The sequence below is a fragment of the Bidens hawaiensis genome, unplaced genomic scaffold (genome assembly GCF_021521415.1).
Source record: "Bidens hawaiensis isolate Kalapana, Puna unplaced genomic scaffold, B.hawaiensis_p1.1 tig00002477_1, whole genome shotgun sequence".
NCBI lineage: Eukaryota > Viridiplantae > Streptophyta > Magnoliopsida > Asterales > Asteraceae > Bidens > Bidens hawaiensis.
The window spans coordinates 1,017,501-1,035,080 of record NW_027491136.1 but is presented as its reverse complement, the minus strand read 5'-3'; the positions used below and the strand labels follow the sequence as shown (position 1 = coordinate 1,035,080).

The 17,580-nt window shown below is 33.4% G+C and overlaps 2 protein-coding genes across 3 annotated transcripts; both read left to right on the top strand.

Annotated features, from left to right (window-relative positions):
• The first annotated feature begins 5,603 nt into the window (after positions 1–5,603).
• LOC143619669 (aldehyde dehydrogenase family 2 member B4, mitochondrial-like) lies at positions 5,604–9,461 on the top strand. The gene is made up of 11 exons (XM_077091546.1): positions 5,604–5,707; positions 6,219–6,353; positions 6,433–6,575; positions 6,660–6,813; positions 6,892–7,121; positions 7,817–7,906; positions 7,988–8,161; positions 8,253–8,390; positions 8,764–8,901; positions 8,997–9,058; positions 9,146–9,461. The coding sequence occupies exons 1-11, from the start codon at positions 5,611–5,613 to the stop codon at positions 9,417–9,419; spliced, it is 1,635 nt and encodes a 544-aa protein (XP_076947661.1). The 5' UTR covers positions 5,604–5,610; the 3' UTR covers positions 9,420–9,461.
• A 2,357-nt stretch (positions 9,462–11,818) lies between these two features.
• Positions 11,819–13,287, top strand: LOC143619589 (protein DELETION OF SUV3 SUPPRESSOR 1(I)-like). 2 transcript variants are annotated; one of them, XM_077091480.1, is made up of 3 exons: positions 11,819–11,869; positions 11,992–12,110; positions 13,020–13,286. In XM_077091480.1, the coding sequence occupies exons 2-3, from the start codon at positions 12,002–12,004 to the stop codon at positions 13,139–13,141; spliced, it is 231 nt and encodes a 76-aa protein (XP_076947595.1). In that variant the 5' UTR covers positions 11,819–11,869; positions 11,992–12,001; the 3' UTR covers positions 13,142–13,286. The 2 variants fall into 2 exon arrangements, with proteins under 2 accessions (XP_076947595.1, XP_076947596.1); XM_077091481.1 differs by having other exon boundaries at positions 11,846–11,869; positions 11,997–12,110; positions 13,020–13,287.
• Positions 13,288–17,580: the final 4,293 nt, after the last annotated feature.

Genomic DNA, 17,580 nt, shown 5'->3' with positions numbered 1-17,580 from the left:
AGGAATGAGACATCACACCTACTGATAATTTAATTTACAATATTTCAAATATTAATTTTCATCAACTTTTTATATAAAAAGCAAACACCAACAAAATCAAAAGTTGGCCATTTCTGAGCATAAAGATAAAAACATGACGCTTTCACGATAGTGACCTTATCCAACAAGTGATATGTTATAGTGAGTCGATCTTTGATTTACTCACATCATTTTTAAACTCTAAAAATCATGTAGGCCATCTGTAATGGTTAATGCTTTATAAAATACATTTTTCATCAAGTCATCTTTACTTCTTTTATAAAAAAAACGTGTTTAATGGTTAATGTCTCTTCAATTATTATCATTTCAAGTCACATATAAAGTTGTTGTAAAAATGTTCATGCCCCCAGCCCCAATAATACACCCTAACGCCTAGGTGGCGTAGGGGTTTTATCCTCCCATGCTTGTATAATGGCCCCAATACAGATGGCCTTAAAGCATTCTCATCCTATTTCTCGTAATATGTAAGTGAAATTTTTGTAATGCTACAGGTGAAAGCGAAAGAAAATGTAGTTATGTTTATGTTTGAGAAGTTCAAGTTTACTCTTTATGTATATTTTTAAAGTGGTTGTGAGTCGATATGAGTGAAAATATAATGATAAATATATTAAAATTTATATTTAATTGAAAAAGATAAATAAAGTGTATTTATTTTTAATGTAAGTTTAGGTTTGGAGATAGGCAAATAGATGAGAATGCTGAGCACAGGTAGTTATCTCACATTTCCTCAGTAGTTTCTTCAATTTCACAGTTTTTCACGTTTAAGAAGTGACGTCTTCCTCTTGCATCATTCTTTTTAAGTCAAAATTTAATTAATTGTAAAAGAGCATATAAACTAAAATAAAAATGCATTAATTTAAAATATTAAAAATTACAATGAAATTAAAAGAGTTTACTAGTAATATAGTTAGGGTAATGCCATTCCTAACGTTGTGCCTATCCATGCTTTAGTTGTAGAATCATTTTCAGCATCGGCCTAGAAAACTCTTATCTTTTAGGATTAAAATCCCAGTCAATTGGTTGTTGACATCCACCATTGTTGTTTAGATATTTTTTTCAATCATACTTTCCATCTAAAAACATCTATTCTTAAAATATCATATAGAAGGTTGTGTTTTCTGAATAGTACTTATACGCGAGTTGAATCAATAAATTTTTGGTAAAAGAAATTTTATAAATAGGCAATGATACGTTTTAAATATGCATATCTATTATCTAAGGTAGTATTTGGTATGAAGTAATGATAGACAGAATGGAATGGATCATTCCAACTCAATGAAATAAAACATGTTTAGTTAGCATTCATCAATGGAATGAATCATTTCTAAGGAATGAAATTCCTTCTATATATAACATTTTTTATTCCTTAGTAAAATGTGTTTTTTCTTTCACTCCTTCATGGAATGAAATGAAAAATTACTAACAATTATTATTATTATTTTATTGTATTATAACTATTATTAAATTATAATTATTATTATATTTTTATTATTATATCATATTATGTTATTACCGTTTCATTAACCGACAAAAATATATCTATTTAATAAAAAGTAATAATAAAGTGATTATTCATTTCATTCCTACATGGTAACCAAACAAGATAATTAAAATGGTAATGATTCATTTCATTCTTTTGTCCATTCCATTTCATCGTTCGTTTCATTACCTCATAACAAACAGACCCTAAATTCAAAACTACTTTTGAAAAAAAAAATCAATATTTATTTTGTCAGTAGGCAAATGCCAAATGCTAGTTGGGTTAAGCATGAAATGTATTAGGGTTTGAATTAAGCATGTGTAACTTAGGCTGTCGCAGTTTACTCAAACAATTAATTTTAAAACTTAAATACCTATAATAAGTACGGGTAAGTAAAGTCGTCTTCACAGGAACTCAATGAAGTGCTAATTTTAATACTACTAATTTAATGATTAAACTAAGTCGGACAGACGATGCCAAGCGGTTTTTAGAAAAAGATTAATTAAAACTAAACGATTACTTAAAAAGATTTGTAAACAATATTAATTAAAAAGTATTCATTCTAGATTCGGGTTATGTGTTCCATACGTTAATCACGGATTCTCTTGTCTTTGGTTTTGCAATAATTGTTAGTCCTATGGTTTGATTTATGATGAAAAACATTAACTCAACCGAATTGTTGACACAAATGAACCCATACTCCATAATTGTCAATTCTATGTCTATGACAACTAACTCAATGATAAGGTTTGATTATTCTAGTTCAATGACACAAGAGCTTAAACCCTAAATGTTGATGAACAACCAAGCAAACGTTACACAATTCAATAATCGCAAACACAAACCTTAATCAACCAAATAACTAATTAAGTAAGACAAATTCATATAAAATCAATCAAGCTCTATTCGTTAAGCATAAGAATCTATTTTTAACAGTATTTCACACAAAACCTTAGCCTAGAACGAACACACACGATTAGCCGGACATCGATACAATTGTTAAAGTACTTATCTTGATGAACATACGATCAATGATGGAACCGGAAGCTTCGGGATGGCTGAAAGTCGTCTTAGAACACCTTTTCTGCCTCTGGAAGTCGTAATATCTCGAATATGGTCGAAAAATCGTTTATATAGTGAAAAAACCCTAACTTTGGCCGACTTAAGCATCTTCGTGTATCGCGAAGATGATTTGGCTTGCTCCTTCGCGTCACTTGAAGGAACAAATAGTTGGGCTGGTTTCTGCAACTTCGCGTATCGTGAAGTTGCCCCTCCTGCTTCTTCGCGTTGCGCGAAGATGCAATTTCACCAGAAAAATTATTTTATTCTCTTTAATGCCTTGTGATGCGTGCATTTCCAATATCTCACTTCTAAATCTTCATTCCAAACTCGTAAATAGCCTCGTTAAACTCTATAACTTCCAAGTTCCTGAAAACACATAAACACACTTGAAGAACCATAGTTCGTTCGATTATTTACCTAAAATTTAACTAATTAATATATAAAACTAACTAACCTTTACCCAACCATCAATGTGACAAGAACTTTGTGGGAACATTCTGCCATTCTAGGAGCCCCTGCCCGATTTCAATAAGGTAGTGTTTGTTATGAAGGAATGGAATGTGGAATGTAATAGGTTATTCCAAAGAAATGAAAAAAAGCATGTTTGGTTACAATGCATGAATGAAATGGATCATACCACATGGAATGAAACTCCTTCCATTTTTAGGATTTTCAGTCTTTTAGGTATGAGTGTTTTTTTTTTCATTCATTCAAGGAATGAAAAAGTCAAAAAGTCAACCATCATTATTATTATTATAAAATTATAATTATAATTATTATTATTTTCCAATTATAGTTATTATATTATTATTATATAATTATCATTATTGTTTTGTATATTATAATATAACTATTATTTTATTAGAACTATTACTAATTATCAATATAACTTTTTTTTTAAATTTAATGAGTTAACATTTCACAACACGCATACGGTTTAATGGTCTCGTTGCAGCACGAGGGTCCTAAAAATAGTTGTTATGAATATTCATATATTATTAATATTATTTATTTTTATTTTTGTTTCTTTTTTATTATTATTACTAATAAAAATATTAATAATAATAAAGTAATTAATCATTCCATTCTTACATGGTAACCAAACATGACAATTGAATGGTAATGATCAATTTAATTCTTTTGTCCATTCCATTACCATGTCCATTCCATTCCCTCATCTATTCCATTACCGCGTACCAAATATACCGTAAGTGTATGCCACTAACAGCATTCCCAATCATTCAATATCTATATCTATATCCATATAATTACACAAAAAATCACTATTTTTTCCTCTTTACTTTTCAATTAAATAATATTTTATTATATTCTATCATTACATTTTATCTCTCCTCAACTCACAATCACTTTTATAAAATATTTAAAAAAATTATACGATGTGAATAGTGAAACCCTAAATTTAACTTTCTCATCTAATATTATTCTATCTCTACTCACCAGTACTCATAACTATATAATATAGTTTACTAACCCACTTATATAATTATAGGTGAAAGGTAGGGTCGTGCACCCACCTAAAAGGCATCAGAAGCCTCCGCGAAGCGGACCTACATAATCCTCGGAATAGTCATGCACCAAGTACAAAGTACAAAGCGCTGACAAACATTCGCGCTGATGGAGTTCTACTAGGCGTCAAACATTCCCTGACGTCTCGGGATAAGTGGCGCCAAAGATCTTCATAGGAATGGTGCAAAAAGGAAGTATCTCATTGAAAATGACGTCCAACAAATAAGAAACTGACAACACATCGTTAATAGTTCTATATAATACAAATGCCACAATCAGTCAGTTACTTTATTCACCAACTTCCCTTGGGCACGTGCAAGCCCCTTGATTGGTGGAATTCCTGACATAACGGTGACCCATATCTTCTCTCCTTCATAAATACCACTCAACCTACAACGGTAAAAGCATCCTAACTTCTCTGCGAGAACACCCACTAGTGTTTCATGATAATTGAATTATATATACGATCACTTCCATACACTGATTCTCACGTCAGATGGTGGTTACGAGAAGAACCCCCCTCCCCCCTCAATCTCCTTTTCGTAACGATCTAACGGTGTTCTATTTTGCAGCTATACCTACTCGCTTCAGCCGGATTATATCTCAAACCCCGTGGGAAGCATCTAACTTAAACCCAAAGGCTAAGTAATTAGGCCAAAGATTGATTTGGTATTTCTTCATAGGGCATAGGCTTAAAATGCTCTAATAGGAGTAGCACACCAGTCACCACCATTTTAAGATTCAAACTCAGATTGGTTGAGTTGTATCTGGGTAATAAGCCTTTTGAAGTCTACAACTACCAATTATATTAACCCGTTCAAACATAAAAATATCTATTTTGTCAGTTTTCGTGTCAAACAAATTTGGATGATTATCACGAGAGTCCACTCACAACCAATTAAATGATTAATTAAACCGGCACAATAAACTTTAGTACCTCTAACTTATTGACTTTTACCACGTGTCTTGTTAATTAATTTTTCTTACTGTCTAAACTTAAAAATACATATATTATGCTATGATTAATTAATAAAAAAATAAGCCCCTTTCAATCAACTAAATGTTTTATTGTAATTTTAAAGTAACAACACTACTCAAACACAAAGACTCAAAAGAGTGAACTACTTCGTCCGAATCAAATACAATATTAACTAGTGTAATTAAAATAATAAAACACCTCATTTGTTTAACTGCTGCATTTATTTATTCTTTTGCTTTAATTTAAAATTATATATAAAAAATTCAAATTTCAAACACCTAGGAGTTGAATAATTGGCGTGACACACCTAAAGATCGTGGCTTAGATAACATTTCATCGTTTAGTATATATAATAATAATAATAATATTAAATTATAAATACGTTAAATATAAATAATAATAATTCACAACCAATACCACAAGATCATGTGTTATCAGCTGCTTTGCTTAGTGTGTATATAATATATACATCTTATCATATCACACGCATCAACTGTAGACACGTACTTAGAGACGACAAAAAATGGCCGCTCGAAGAATCTCCGGCGTTATTTCCCGTTCACTTTCTCTCCGGCCACTTTCGTCTTCAGTCGTTTCTCGAAACCAATTCACTCAAAACGGTATCGTTTTATCGATAAACTATAATATTATCTGCATGTTGCTTTGTTTTTTACCATCTTTTTAAGTTTGCAGTCCATGTGTTCGATGAAATTCCTCAAAGAAAACAAAACCCTGTATGCATGTTGATGAATACGAAGCTGTAGACAGAGTGATGACCATGTCCATCTTAATTTATATAAAGTTTACTTTTGTTAATATTAAAAAGTTAAAAAAGGTAGCCCTTTTGTCAAAGAATCTGGATCTTGAATTATTGATCATGTTTCTATGTTCATCTGTGTGCTAGATTTGACATAATTGGTTTAAAGATTGGTGAAATCTGGAAAATATTTAGGGGTTTGCTGTTTAATTGTGTTGGGATTGAAAAAGATACAAACTTGGTGATGATTGGCTCCTTAGGACCTTATCTTTTGTGATTTGTCTTGTTAATTGACATTATATATACTATGGAGGTTCAGTTAGAAGCTGATGAATCTTTATGTGACGCATGAACAATTTTCTTTCATTTTGCAGGAAGCAGATCCAATTTAGGAACTGACGTGCAAAGATTTACGACATCTGCAGCACTCGAGGAACCGATTACTCCACCTGTTCGTATTCATGACACTCAGCTTCTAATTAATGGAAAGTTTGTTGATTCAGCATCAGGTAATGTTTAGTTTTGTATAAAATTATCCAATAATATTAATTAAAACTGTAACCTACAGCTTTTATAAATCAATTTCAGGGAAAACATTTCCTACTTTGGATCCACGAACAGGGGAAGTCATAGCCCATGTGGCGGAAGGTGATGCGGAAGATATCAACCGTGCGGTTGCTGCTGCTCGCAAGGCCTTTGATGAAGGCCCGTGGCCCAAAATGACTGCTTATGTAAAAATAATAGTTTCATTTCATAATATCTTTTACCGTTTTGTATTCTTTTGTGAATTGTAATCTGAAGGTTTTCTTGTTTAGGAGAGATCGCGCATCCTGCTAAGGTTCGCTGATTTGGTGGATAAACACAATGATGACCTGGCAGCTCTCGAGACATGGGACAACGGGAAACCTTATCAACAGTCTGCTGAAACCGAAGTACCAATGTTTGCGCGTCTGTTTCGGTATTATGCTGGTAAGTTATTAACTAATTATGCAATTGAAATACAATATTTGATAAGTTGTGTGCATATCATATTTGTGAAACTTGCAGGTTGGGCGGATAAGATCCATGGGCTAACGGTTCCTGCAGACGGGCCTTACCATGTGCAAACTTTGCACGAACCGATTGGGGTTGCGGGTCAGATTATTCCATGGAACTTTCCTCTTCTTATGTTTGCTTGGAAAGTTGGGCCCGCTCTTGCTACGGGCAACACAATTGTTCTAAAATCTGCCGAACAAACTCCATTAACAGCTCTTTATGCTGCAAAATTGCTTCATGAGGTTATACAAACTTTTGGTTATTGTGAAATTTAGAGGTGGCAACGGGTTCTTAAACGGGTCAAGAAAATGGGCCAATTGGGTAGAACGGGCTAAAAGTTTAGTCTTCTTCTATATGAATACAATCTCCTAGATCCAGAGTTTATAGCTGTGCTAATATTTTTTGATAGTCATAATAAAAGTGGACCAAAAAGTGTTCTTGGATAAACTAACCCGGCCTAGTCCGTTTCAACCCATATTACACATTACCAATTTCAAGCTAAACCTGTTTTGACCCCTTACCCGATCCAAATGAAGCATAACCATCATGAGTTTTATCTATAAAACCAAGTATTCCGATTCTCGGGTTTATCCGGTCGTTTTCTCGGGTCAAGCCTGGATCTTGCTCACCGCTAAAACGACTCATTACAACCTGACTCCATTTTGGCCAGAACCCGTTTTGATCCTAGCTCACCTTTACTCAACGCATATTGACCCGTATCCATTTTGGCCAGACCGATTTTGACCCGAACCAAATTGATACTTTTTTAAAGCGACCCACTTTGACCCAAGGCCCAAGCTCATCACTCACCAGAACCCGTATTGACCCATCACTCACCAGAACCCGCCAGTTTGAGAGACTTGTTGGAAATTTGCTTTTATAGATTTTTTATGGTAAGAAATAATTTGGTTATATTCATAAATGTTTTGTGGGGTAGGCGGGTCTTCCTCCCGGTGTTCTTAATGTAGTTTCGGGCTATGGTCCGACTGCTGGTGCAGCTCTTGCTAGCCATATGGATGTGGATAAGGTAAGTAATTGATATCTAAATCCTTATGTCATTCTTATTTGCATCAAATTAAGCATCTAGTTTTAATGCTTGAATTTGCAGATTGCTTTTACTGGTTCAACAGAAACAGGTAAAATTGTGCAAGAACTGGCTGCAAAAAGCAATCTTAAGCCAGTGACATTAGAGCTTGGTGGGAAATCTCCTTTTATCGTGTGTGAAGATGCTGATGTGGATACTGCTGTGGATCTAGCTCACTTGGCTCTCTTCTTTAATCAAGTGTGTTCTTTATTACACAGTCATATCTGATTTTTTTGTCTCAAATTATGTGAAAACAAGAGCTGAGTTTTGGTAATTGGGTCAACTCTAGGGTCAATGCTGTTGTGCGGGTTCCCGTACATTTGTTCATGAGCGTGTCTATGATGAGTTTTTGGAGAAATCAAAAGAACGGGCTCAAAAACGCAGCGTTGGTGATCCTTTCCAAAAGGGCATTGAACAAGGACCTCAGGTACATTACTTTCCAATGCTTGTTCGTGTTAAAGCGGGCCATTCTTTTTGATTTTTTTTGGTGTTGAGGGGGTGGGGGTTCAAATTTTGTAAATATTGATGCGATAAATACACTTACAAAATATATTGTTGGAACATTAAACCAACCTCTTTCTAATAAAGGGGATATGGAATGTTTTATGCATCTAAGTACATTTCATCAAACCTTTTGACTCATTTGGCCCGCTCAACACATATGACACGTTTTCTTTCCGTTTAATCTTAGTAGCAAGCGCAAAGAATCCATGTATGATAAAGCATAATCAAATCAACCCATTTGTAAACTGGATCAAAATTCAAGTGATTATGGCTGATAACCTCATGAAAATTTTTAGATCGACACCGAGCAATATGAAAAAATTCTGCGTTACATAAAATCTGGAATTGAAAGCAATGCCACCCTTGAATGTGGAGGTGATAAAATCGGCTCCAAAGGTTACTACATCCAACCAACTGTTTTCTCTAATGTTAAGGTACACTATGTTTTACCAACAAACCTTAACTTTCCCATAATGTATCAAAGCTAACCAGCATTACATAATACATATGCAATTATCTTTTTAAACAGGATGATATGCTGATTGCTCAAGACGAGATCTTTGGCCCTGTACAATCCATCTTGAAATTCAAGTAAAAATCCCATAATAAATATCAGTGAATACAAACTCCTATCTCCATAACTAATGTCAATATTTTAATTATTTGAACTTATGACAGGGAGCTACCTGAGGTGATAAAACGGGCCAATGCGAGCCGATATGGGCTTGCGGCTGGTGTGTTCACCCAAAACATTGATGTGGCTAACACTTTGAGTCGGGCATTGAGGGCTGGAACCGTTTGGGTGAATTGTTTTGACGTGTTCGACGCCGCAATCCCTTTTGGAGGGTACAAGATGAGTGGCGTTGGAAGGGAAAAGGGTGTGTACAGCCTTAATAATTATTTACAGGTGAAGGCTGTGGTTACCAAGTTGAAGAATCCGGCTTGGTTGTAATTTTCTGATTATGGTATCGTATGTTACAATAGTCGTGTCGTGCAACGAGAACAAGAATATTGTATTTTTGTTTGTTTTTGCTGTTTTATATATTTTCTTATCTAATGAGTGCAATGGATTGTGACCAGAGATAGAAGTCAAAACATGGACCCTAAGATGTAAATGGGATTGCTAGTTTGTTTCTTTTAGTAAATGGGTGTTTGGTGTTGATTGGAAATGGACTCAAAGGACCACTTGACCACTTGTGAAGTTGATGCATTTAGTTTTAAGCCGAAATCTTAATCGTATATTCGTATCTAATTATTCACTAGTTGGGCTTCGGCTCTAGGATTGTAGACCCTGAGAGATGAGCCCAAACCTAAGCTGATTTCTTGTTGGACCCAGCCCAACCCTTCGGGGCTCACCAAAAAAGTATCTTCTACTTCACTGGATATGCAAAACAAAGTAAATCATAAAAATATCATCTATGTGTTTTAATCTTTTAAAATGATAAATTATATTTGTATTAGTAATATTGACAAACTTTTCAAAAAAAAAAAAATCATAATCAATATGATTAGACAATAAAATAATAAAACATAAAATTATAAAAATATTTACCTTGACAAAACCAATTTCTTTGTGTTGTTTTGCGGCTTAACTTCAAAAACTCGTTATGCTAAGAATGAATTTCCAATTGTCACAACAATTTTAACCATTTATGTTTTAATACTAGTTTCCATACATAAAGACTGCTAAGTGTGTATCATTGAGACTTAACCATAATTTTTTTTGCGTAAAATGTATGAAAGACAGACAAGTATAATTTCATTTCATTTTAATCCCTTATTAGCCCACATTAATACCATTAGGGATGTAGATTCTGGTCCCCCCTCCCCTTTTTTTTTTGCTTAGTAGTGTAAATTTACCAGTGTTTGTTTGAAAATTTACCCGTTTTGATTCAAAAAGTTAAGCCCCTTTGATCACATTTATGTCCAAATTTCGCCACTGTTTATCATGATATAGAGATGTCCAAACAAGGTTGAGAAACTTTGTAGAAATAAGATATGCCAAAGAAGCATGATTATTTTATTCATCTGCATATGTATATATTGCTTTTTACATGTAACTAGTATTGTATCCGGCGCGTTGTGCCGGGACAGTTGGTAAAACCTTAATGTTCAAACCGGGTGCTGGTAAAGCCCGAGCGTTACGTCGGTGAGTTGACGGGAATTAAGTCCGTATCGTTTACGTTCATTATGGTATCACTAGGCAAATGAACTCAAAAATAGGTTAATGTTAATTGATAAAATGAATATAAAGAAATTATGATTGTTGTGTATACTACATGAAAATTTATGACATTATTATTACTGATCAATAAAATCAATATCTGCAAAAAGGGGAGTATCAAATTATTTTATGGTAAAAAATTCATTTATTTCAATTCTTTTGAAAGAACAAGAAGAAAACAAAGAAAACAGAGGATCTGTTGAATTTCAAGTAGTAAGTTTCACTAATAAGATACGGAGACTTACTTCACATTTGGAATTGCACAAAAAAGACTATTTATCTCAGAGAGGTCTGCGGAAAATTTTGGGAAAACGTCAACGGTTGCTGGCTTATTTGTCAAAACAAAATAGAGCGCGTTATAGACATCATTAGTAAAACCTTAGCGTTAAATCCAAAAAACATATTCGTCAAATTAACATATAAAATATAAATTATTTAAAACGATGTTTGTTTGGTCTGTAAACCCAGGTGATGGTAAAACCCAAGCATTGTCAGTCCCGTGCATTGAGACGGTAACTGGACACGGTCGGTTTTGGCTATGTTCGTTATGGTACTGGAGTTACAAAAGGGAAACTATAAAAATTGACTGGACCAAAGGGTGGTGTCGGTCGGTAAACCCGGTGTGTTGGTAAAACCCGATTGATGTCGGTCCCAGACGATGAGGCAACAAGTCTATGCGAATTTGGTCGGTTTTCGTCACGTTTGTTACTTTATCTGAATTAAAACAAACAAACAAAATTGCCGTTCGGCCGGTACCGGAACGAAAAAAAATAAATTGCTATGGACAAGTAAGGTGCCGTCGTTCGGTCGGCTTCCGTTATGCTCATTACGATTTCGAAACAAAAAAAAACAAATTACTATGGACAAGTAGGGTGCCACCAAATGGCCCAACGGCGACTTAGCGGCACCAAAGTTTACATTTATATATATTAGATAATAGATAATTTGAGTCAAAAGGTTGTTTGTTGTTACCATGAAAAGAGTATAGGGTCTAATTAAACATTTGATATTTACTCAAGGTCCATTAAGTAACTCATGAAAAGATGAAGGTCACTGAATTTAAAGTAACCCGATGATCAGCTGCGTATATAAAACGGAACCCTAGGCCCGATTCGTAATTCTTCTGGAGTCTTCGCTAATCTAATCATAATCAATCGGTACGTCTTTGGATCATCATCGTAGGTTAATAATCTGGAACCTTCAATTTCTATTTGATAATTTGCATTTTATTATATTAAGCACAAACTAGGGCTAGAAATTTGGGGATTTTGTTCTTACAGTTACAGGTGTGTGTTTGAAGTGAAGCGAGAATGGCAACAACTGAACAACCGAAAGCTGCTGCTGCTGCTGCCACAGAAGAAGCTAAAATTGATCTGTTTGAAGATGACGATGAGTTTGAAGAGTTTGAAATCGGTCACGGTAATTTATCCTCCTTAGCTTCGATAACAAGTTATTGCTTTTTATTTATTTATTTGTAGCTCAAATTTAGTTAAACTGAGGTTTTAGACTTTAGAAACCCTAGGAGTAGTAATGCTAGTTATGCGTTTCATCTGCTTTAGAAGTTACCAGGACAACTTAGAAAATGATTTAAAAAAGGCACTCCGAGGCGATAAGACTTCCGAGCCAAGGCGCTAGGTGCAAGTGCAAAAGCGCACACCTCTTTGTACATGAGGTGCAATTTATAATGTTTTCTTTTAAATATTTCTCACAGTTTTTGTAACACCCTGCCCGGACTAGGGCTGGAGGATTATTATACAGAATTCAGAACGAAGAATAATTTTATATTTCATGAAGTATTTGAGAAAAGAAATTCAAAAGACCTGATTACATTATTGATTTCCCTATCACTGGTAGTGTTCCTTCTGTTACTTAGCAATTTTTTGACATACCTGTGTTTTCTTGATCTAAATCAAACAGGTTTTAAATATTTGATTATCAATGTCAATTAGAATGTGAAGATGAGCAAATAATATGACTTACATTGATATTGTAATAAACAATGAATTAGGTCTTTTGGACCTTTGTTGAACACTTGCTTCAGTTTATATGGAATTATGCGTTGTTTTGATTTCTGTATGGTGACTCATCAGCCCTAGTCCGGGCAGGGCTGCTTATTAAAATTCAAGTCAGAACAATTTAGCTCTGAACCATTCAGTTTGGTTAATTGTAGAAGAAACATATGTTGTGTAGCTACAATTCTGAAAACTGCAAGATGTAGCTTTGTGAATATAAATAGTGATAATCTGTTATTTGATATACCAAACTTGCGTTTTTGAATTATGTGTATGTCGATGATTATGATGATAATAAAATAATGAAACTTGACAGAGTGGGATGTGAAGGAAGAAGGAAAGGAAGTAACTCAGCAATGGGAAGATGATTGGGATGATGATGATGTGAACGATGATTTCTCTTTGCAGTTGAGGAGGGAGCTGGAAAGCAATGCTTAGAAGAAGTGAAATATGTAGGTCGATTTGCATACTAAAGATCGATAGTCTGTTCTGGTATAAAATTTCATGCACCTTTCATTTTAAAACTGTTGCTTTTCCAAAAGCAAGAATTTGAATGTCTTCCAGTTTTGTTTTGTGATTGTGTTTGCATGTGGTGTGATAAAATCATATTATCATTGGTGTACGGATACGGTGCAAAAATCTGCAGTAGATAGTTATGTGATGTTTGGTACGTTTATATGACTATGAACATTTTTAGGATTAATACATCCTATTTTGAGAATAAGTAAGCTTTTATTAAAGAAGACTAACCCTTATTATAAAGCTGTAGCAAACAAATAATTTTGATTTTCAAATATCAATTGAAAATGATCATTAACAGACCTATTCAGATTAATGTTTGTTTATGTATTATTACAATTACTGTTTTTCTATGCATGAAGTTGTGGAAAACAAAATCGACATTGTGCGGAGATTGGGATTGGAGTTGCAGTGTTTGAATACTCAATTGATATTAACACACCATTTTATATTTTAAAATTCTTATTGAAGAACTCTGATGACAAAAAATCACAGAGATCTTGGGTAGTACACTATGAGAGTTTTAGTGAGATACCAATTTTTTAACACAGGGAGGTTAATTACAAAATACAAATGTTATTTCTCTATCTAGCATCAACAGAGTGCCCGAGATAAAATAATCCATTGGAGGGTACTGTTTTCATTCAATTCACTTGAATATTTTTTTCAGCAAAGAGAGGAGTAATCTGATGTCTGTGAAACGATCATGAGTATTTATAGATGACTTATTGAAGTTAATCCTAAAATGAATTTAAACGAAAGTTAGAGAGCTAAGAAGACAAATTTAATTAACTTTAGTTTTAATAAATAGTTTGAATTATTTAGTAAGTTTGGATTAGTTTAAAAGTTTTGTTTAATTGTTTTAATGTTTATCTAGTTGGTAAGTAGAGTCCTAGTGTGTTTAGCCTTTAGGCTTTTGTCTAGGTTAAACATGATTTTTTTGGTTGATGGTTCTAATGTGTACGTTTTATCTTTTGCGAGTTTAATAAAAGTTTCCAACATTTTTGTTTATATTCTCTGGTTTTTGTGTTTACCAACCGCATATGGGCCAACACGACCAACGTTTACGGTTGATAACAACTCATTTGATTATGAATAGCCATCATTATCTGTTGAAAGTCATGAGAAAATGTTTTTTCCACATGAGAAAATATTTTTTCTTGATGCCGGTTTGAAGTTTGAAGATTTACAGCTACAAATTTCATGCACCTTTCATTTTAAAACTGTTGCTTTTTCCTGAAACAAGAATTTGAATGCCTTCCAGTTTTGTGACTGTCTTTGCGTGTGGTGATAAAAACATCATACTATCATTGTGATTTTGGTGTTTGGATACGGCACAAAAATCTGCAGTAGATAGTTTTGTAATGTTTGGTACATTTGATTATGAACATTTTAGGATTAATACATCTTATTCTCAAAAAGCTTTTGTTGAAAAGTTTTACTCTTATTAAAAAGCTGTAGCTAACTATATAATTTTGAATTTTGAATATCAGTTGAAAATGATCATTCACACACCTCTTCAGACTGATGTTTGTTCGTCCTAAATTGAATGATGATGCTACTTTGTTAGCAATCAAATGGGTTTCTAAATAAGTTGTGGAAAACAAAATCGGCTTTTGAGCGGAGATTGGGATTGGAATTAAGGAACGGTGCTTGAATACTCGATAGATATTAACACACCATTTTATATTTCAAGATAAACTGATTCATTTGAGGGTACTGATTCATTCACTCGGAATTTTTTTTTTTTAGCAAAGAGCGAAGTAATTTAATGCAGTGAACCTATGAGTATTTTATATATACGACCTATTGAAAGCTAATCCTAAGACAAGTTTAATTAACTTTAGTTCTAACAAATAGTTTGAATTATCTAGTAAATTTGGATTAGTTTGAAAGTTTTATTTAATTGTTTTAATGCTTATCTAGTTGGTAAGTAGAGTCCTAACATGTTTAGGCTTTTGTCTAGGTTAAATAGGAATTTTTTTTGGTTGATGGTTCTAACGTGCACGTTTTTTTTTGTTTCAAGTTTTAAGAAAGTTTTTAACATTTTTGTTTATATTCTTTGGTTTTCGTGTTTACCAATTGCATATGGGCCAACACGACCAACTCGTTTGATTATGAATAACCATCATTATCTGTTGAAATTCGTGAGTTGTTTCTTGATGCTTGATTTGAAGTTTGAATATTTACATACAAGTATTCAAATAAATATCATGATAACTTGAATTTAGCAACACAAGTCAACTTGGGCAAATCCAGCTTTGATAAAGTATGTGGTTTGAGTAGATTTGCGTACACTGTAGCTCAAAGTCGAATACATGTGTTGGAAATAAACGCCACACCATGACAAACAATAATAGCAACCGTACTCACAAAAATCCCACACATAACAAAACCATCGGTAGAGTCTGGAGATATTGTGATGTAGGCAGATAATACCTATATCATTTGGGATATAGAGACCGCTTCTAGAGATACTATCTGCTGCTTCAGACGACAATAATAATATATACAATATTGAAAAAAATAATAGCACATATTATATTTTGAATATGGCCCTTGATCTTTAAAGAAACAAAATAAGAAACAAAAATAATACATATAATGTCATTAATTATCTATTTTATAAATTTTGTATTATGTGCATGTTAAACAAATTTTAGTTGGCTTTTATATAAATAAAATATTAAGTGTATGTTCGGCGAGCCACTAGCTGGTTAGAGTTTTCTATGAGGTGAGCTTGAGCTCGACCTTTTAGCCTATTAAAACAAATGAGACGATCCGATTTCAGTTGTATAAGTTTGAGCTTGAACTTGAGCCTAACCTGGCTTACTTTGGCTTGTTTTATCATTAATAACTCAATTCAAGATTTTTATACACATTTTCTTACTGAACATACAATATATATACATGAAGCAACTCCTGGTATTCACAGACATCATTTCTTGATCAATGATCATATTAAAATCTGGAAGATATATTAGAATAATGAAATCTCTATCCCAACTCCAACTCAACTTCATTTGAAAAACTAGCCTCCCCACTTCCCAAATCAACAACAGCTCTACAAATCGGGCACGCACCGGTCTTGATCAACCATGAATCTATGCACTCACCATGAAAGCTATGATTACAATTTGGCAAAAGCTTGCATTTTTCACCACTTTTGAACCTCTCCAAACACACAACACACTCCACCATTGATTTCTCTGCTTCCAAATTGAAATCGTAAGATGGCAGTTTCTTGATATCTTCTTCGGACATGCTCCCACTTCTACTTATCATCATCATGGTACTATTTCTATGCACATGCACCAAAGTGGCACCATTATTCATGCTTCCAAATGTCCTACCAACTATGCATATATGTATTAGGACAAATATTGTAATACCCACAAATAATATCACCGCAGACGTCACGATTTCGATCACCATATGCTTGATCTTCTTTAGTTCCCTCTTGGTTGCAAGTTCTTGAAGTGAAGAACTAGAAACTCATTTGAACAAGAAAGGAGTGTTTAAATATAAAGTTTGGTGGGGGGAAATTGATTATTTTTTAAATATCCAAGAATACAAGTCTTGAAAGAAAATATTTTATTATCTATGATGTCTAAATGAACCTTTTAATCAGTGGTAGTAAAATAGGTTGCTTCATTGCTTGATTCTAATCAAATAGATATTATTTATTTTTAGTATAGATGTCTAGATGGGAACATTTTTGTTGACCGATATATATTTTCTTTTAAATGTCGGAATAAACTATATATTTATAATGATGAGAATTAGATCTACTGTACTTTCATGTGTCACACCATCTCCAATGGGATGATGGGGCACATGTTTGTGAGGGGTTTTCAAGAAAAGAAGATGAGATGGAGATGATATGGAGGTGAGAGAAGATAGAAAAAGAAAGAAAAATATTTTGTGAACTGCATGCATTTGTAGAGAGAAACTGGTGTTTATGAGTAGTGAAGTATTAAATGAAGAAAGAGAGAAATGAAATATAGTGAATTGGTAGATAATGTGGCAAACACAAATGCAAGGATTTTAATCTTGCATTGGTGATGGTCTCATAGGTAATTCTCACTATATAAATCATGATGATCTACTTTCTAAAATGTAAAGTGAATACGAAATAAGATGACTTTAAACCCGCTAAACTCTTTAACTTGATATGTTTTACTTACATGTGATAAAGAAGTATGATTCATAAACAATTTCAATCATGAGAACCGTATAAACACTTGTAATTTTTTGCTTTAACCGTAATATATAAGACGATATGAAACTTCAGCTCGTTTTCGTCTCTATATATACAGTTTTATTGATTCCTATTTAAAATTATTTCTATGCATACA

Bases quoted from the DNA above. Each gene is read 5' to 3' on its own strand.
- LOC143619669 (XM_077091546.1), top strand. From the start codon at position 5,611: ATGGCCGCTCGAAGAATCTCCGGCGTTATTTCCCGTTCACTTTCTCTC. The intron at 6,576-6,659 runs GTAAAAATAATA...TTTCTTGTTTAG, and splicing joins GGCCCAAAATGACTGCTTAT to GAGAGATCGCGCATCCTGCT. The intron at 8,391-8,763 runs GTACATTACTTT...GAAAATTTTTAG, and splicing joins GCATTGAACAAGGACCTCAG to ATCGACACCGAGCAATATGA.
- LOC143619589 (XM_077091481.1), top strand. From the start codon at position 12,002: ATGGCAACAACTGAACAACCGAAAGCTGCTGCTGCTGCTGCCACAGAA. The intron at 12,111-13,019 runs GTAATTTATCCT...GAAACTTGACAG, and splicing joins AGAGTTTGAAATCGGTCACG to AGTGGGATGTGAAGGAAGAA.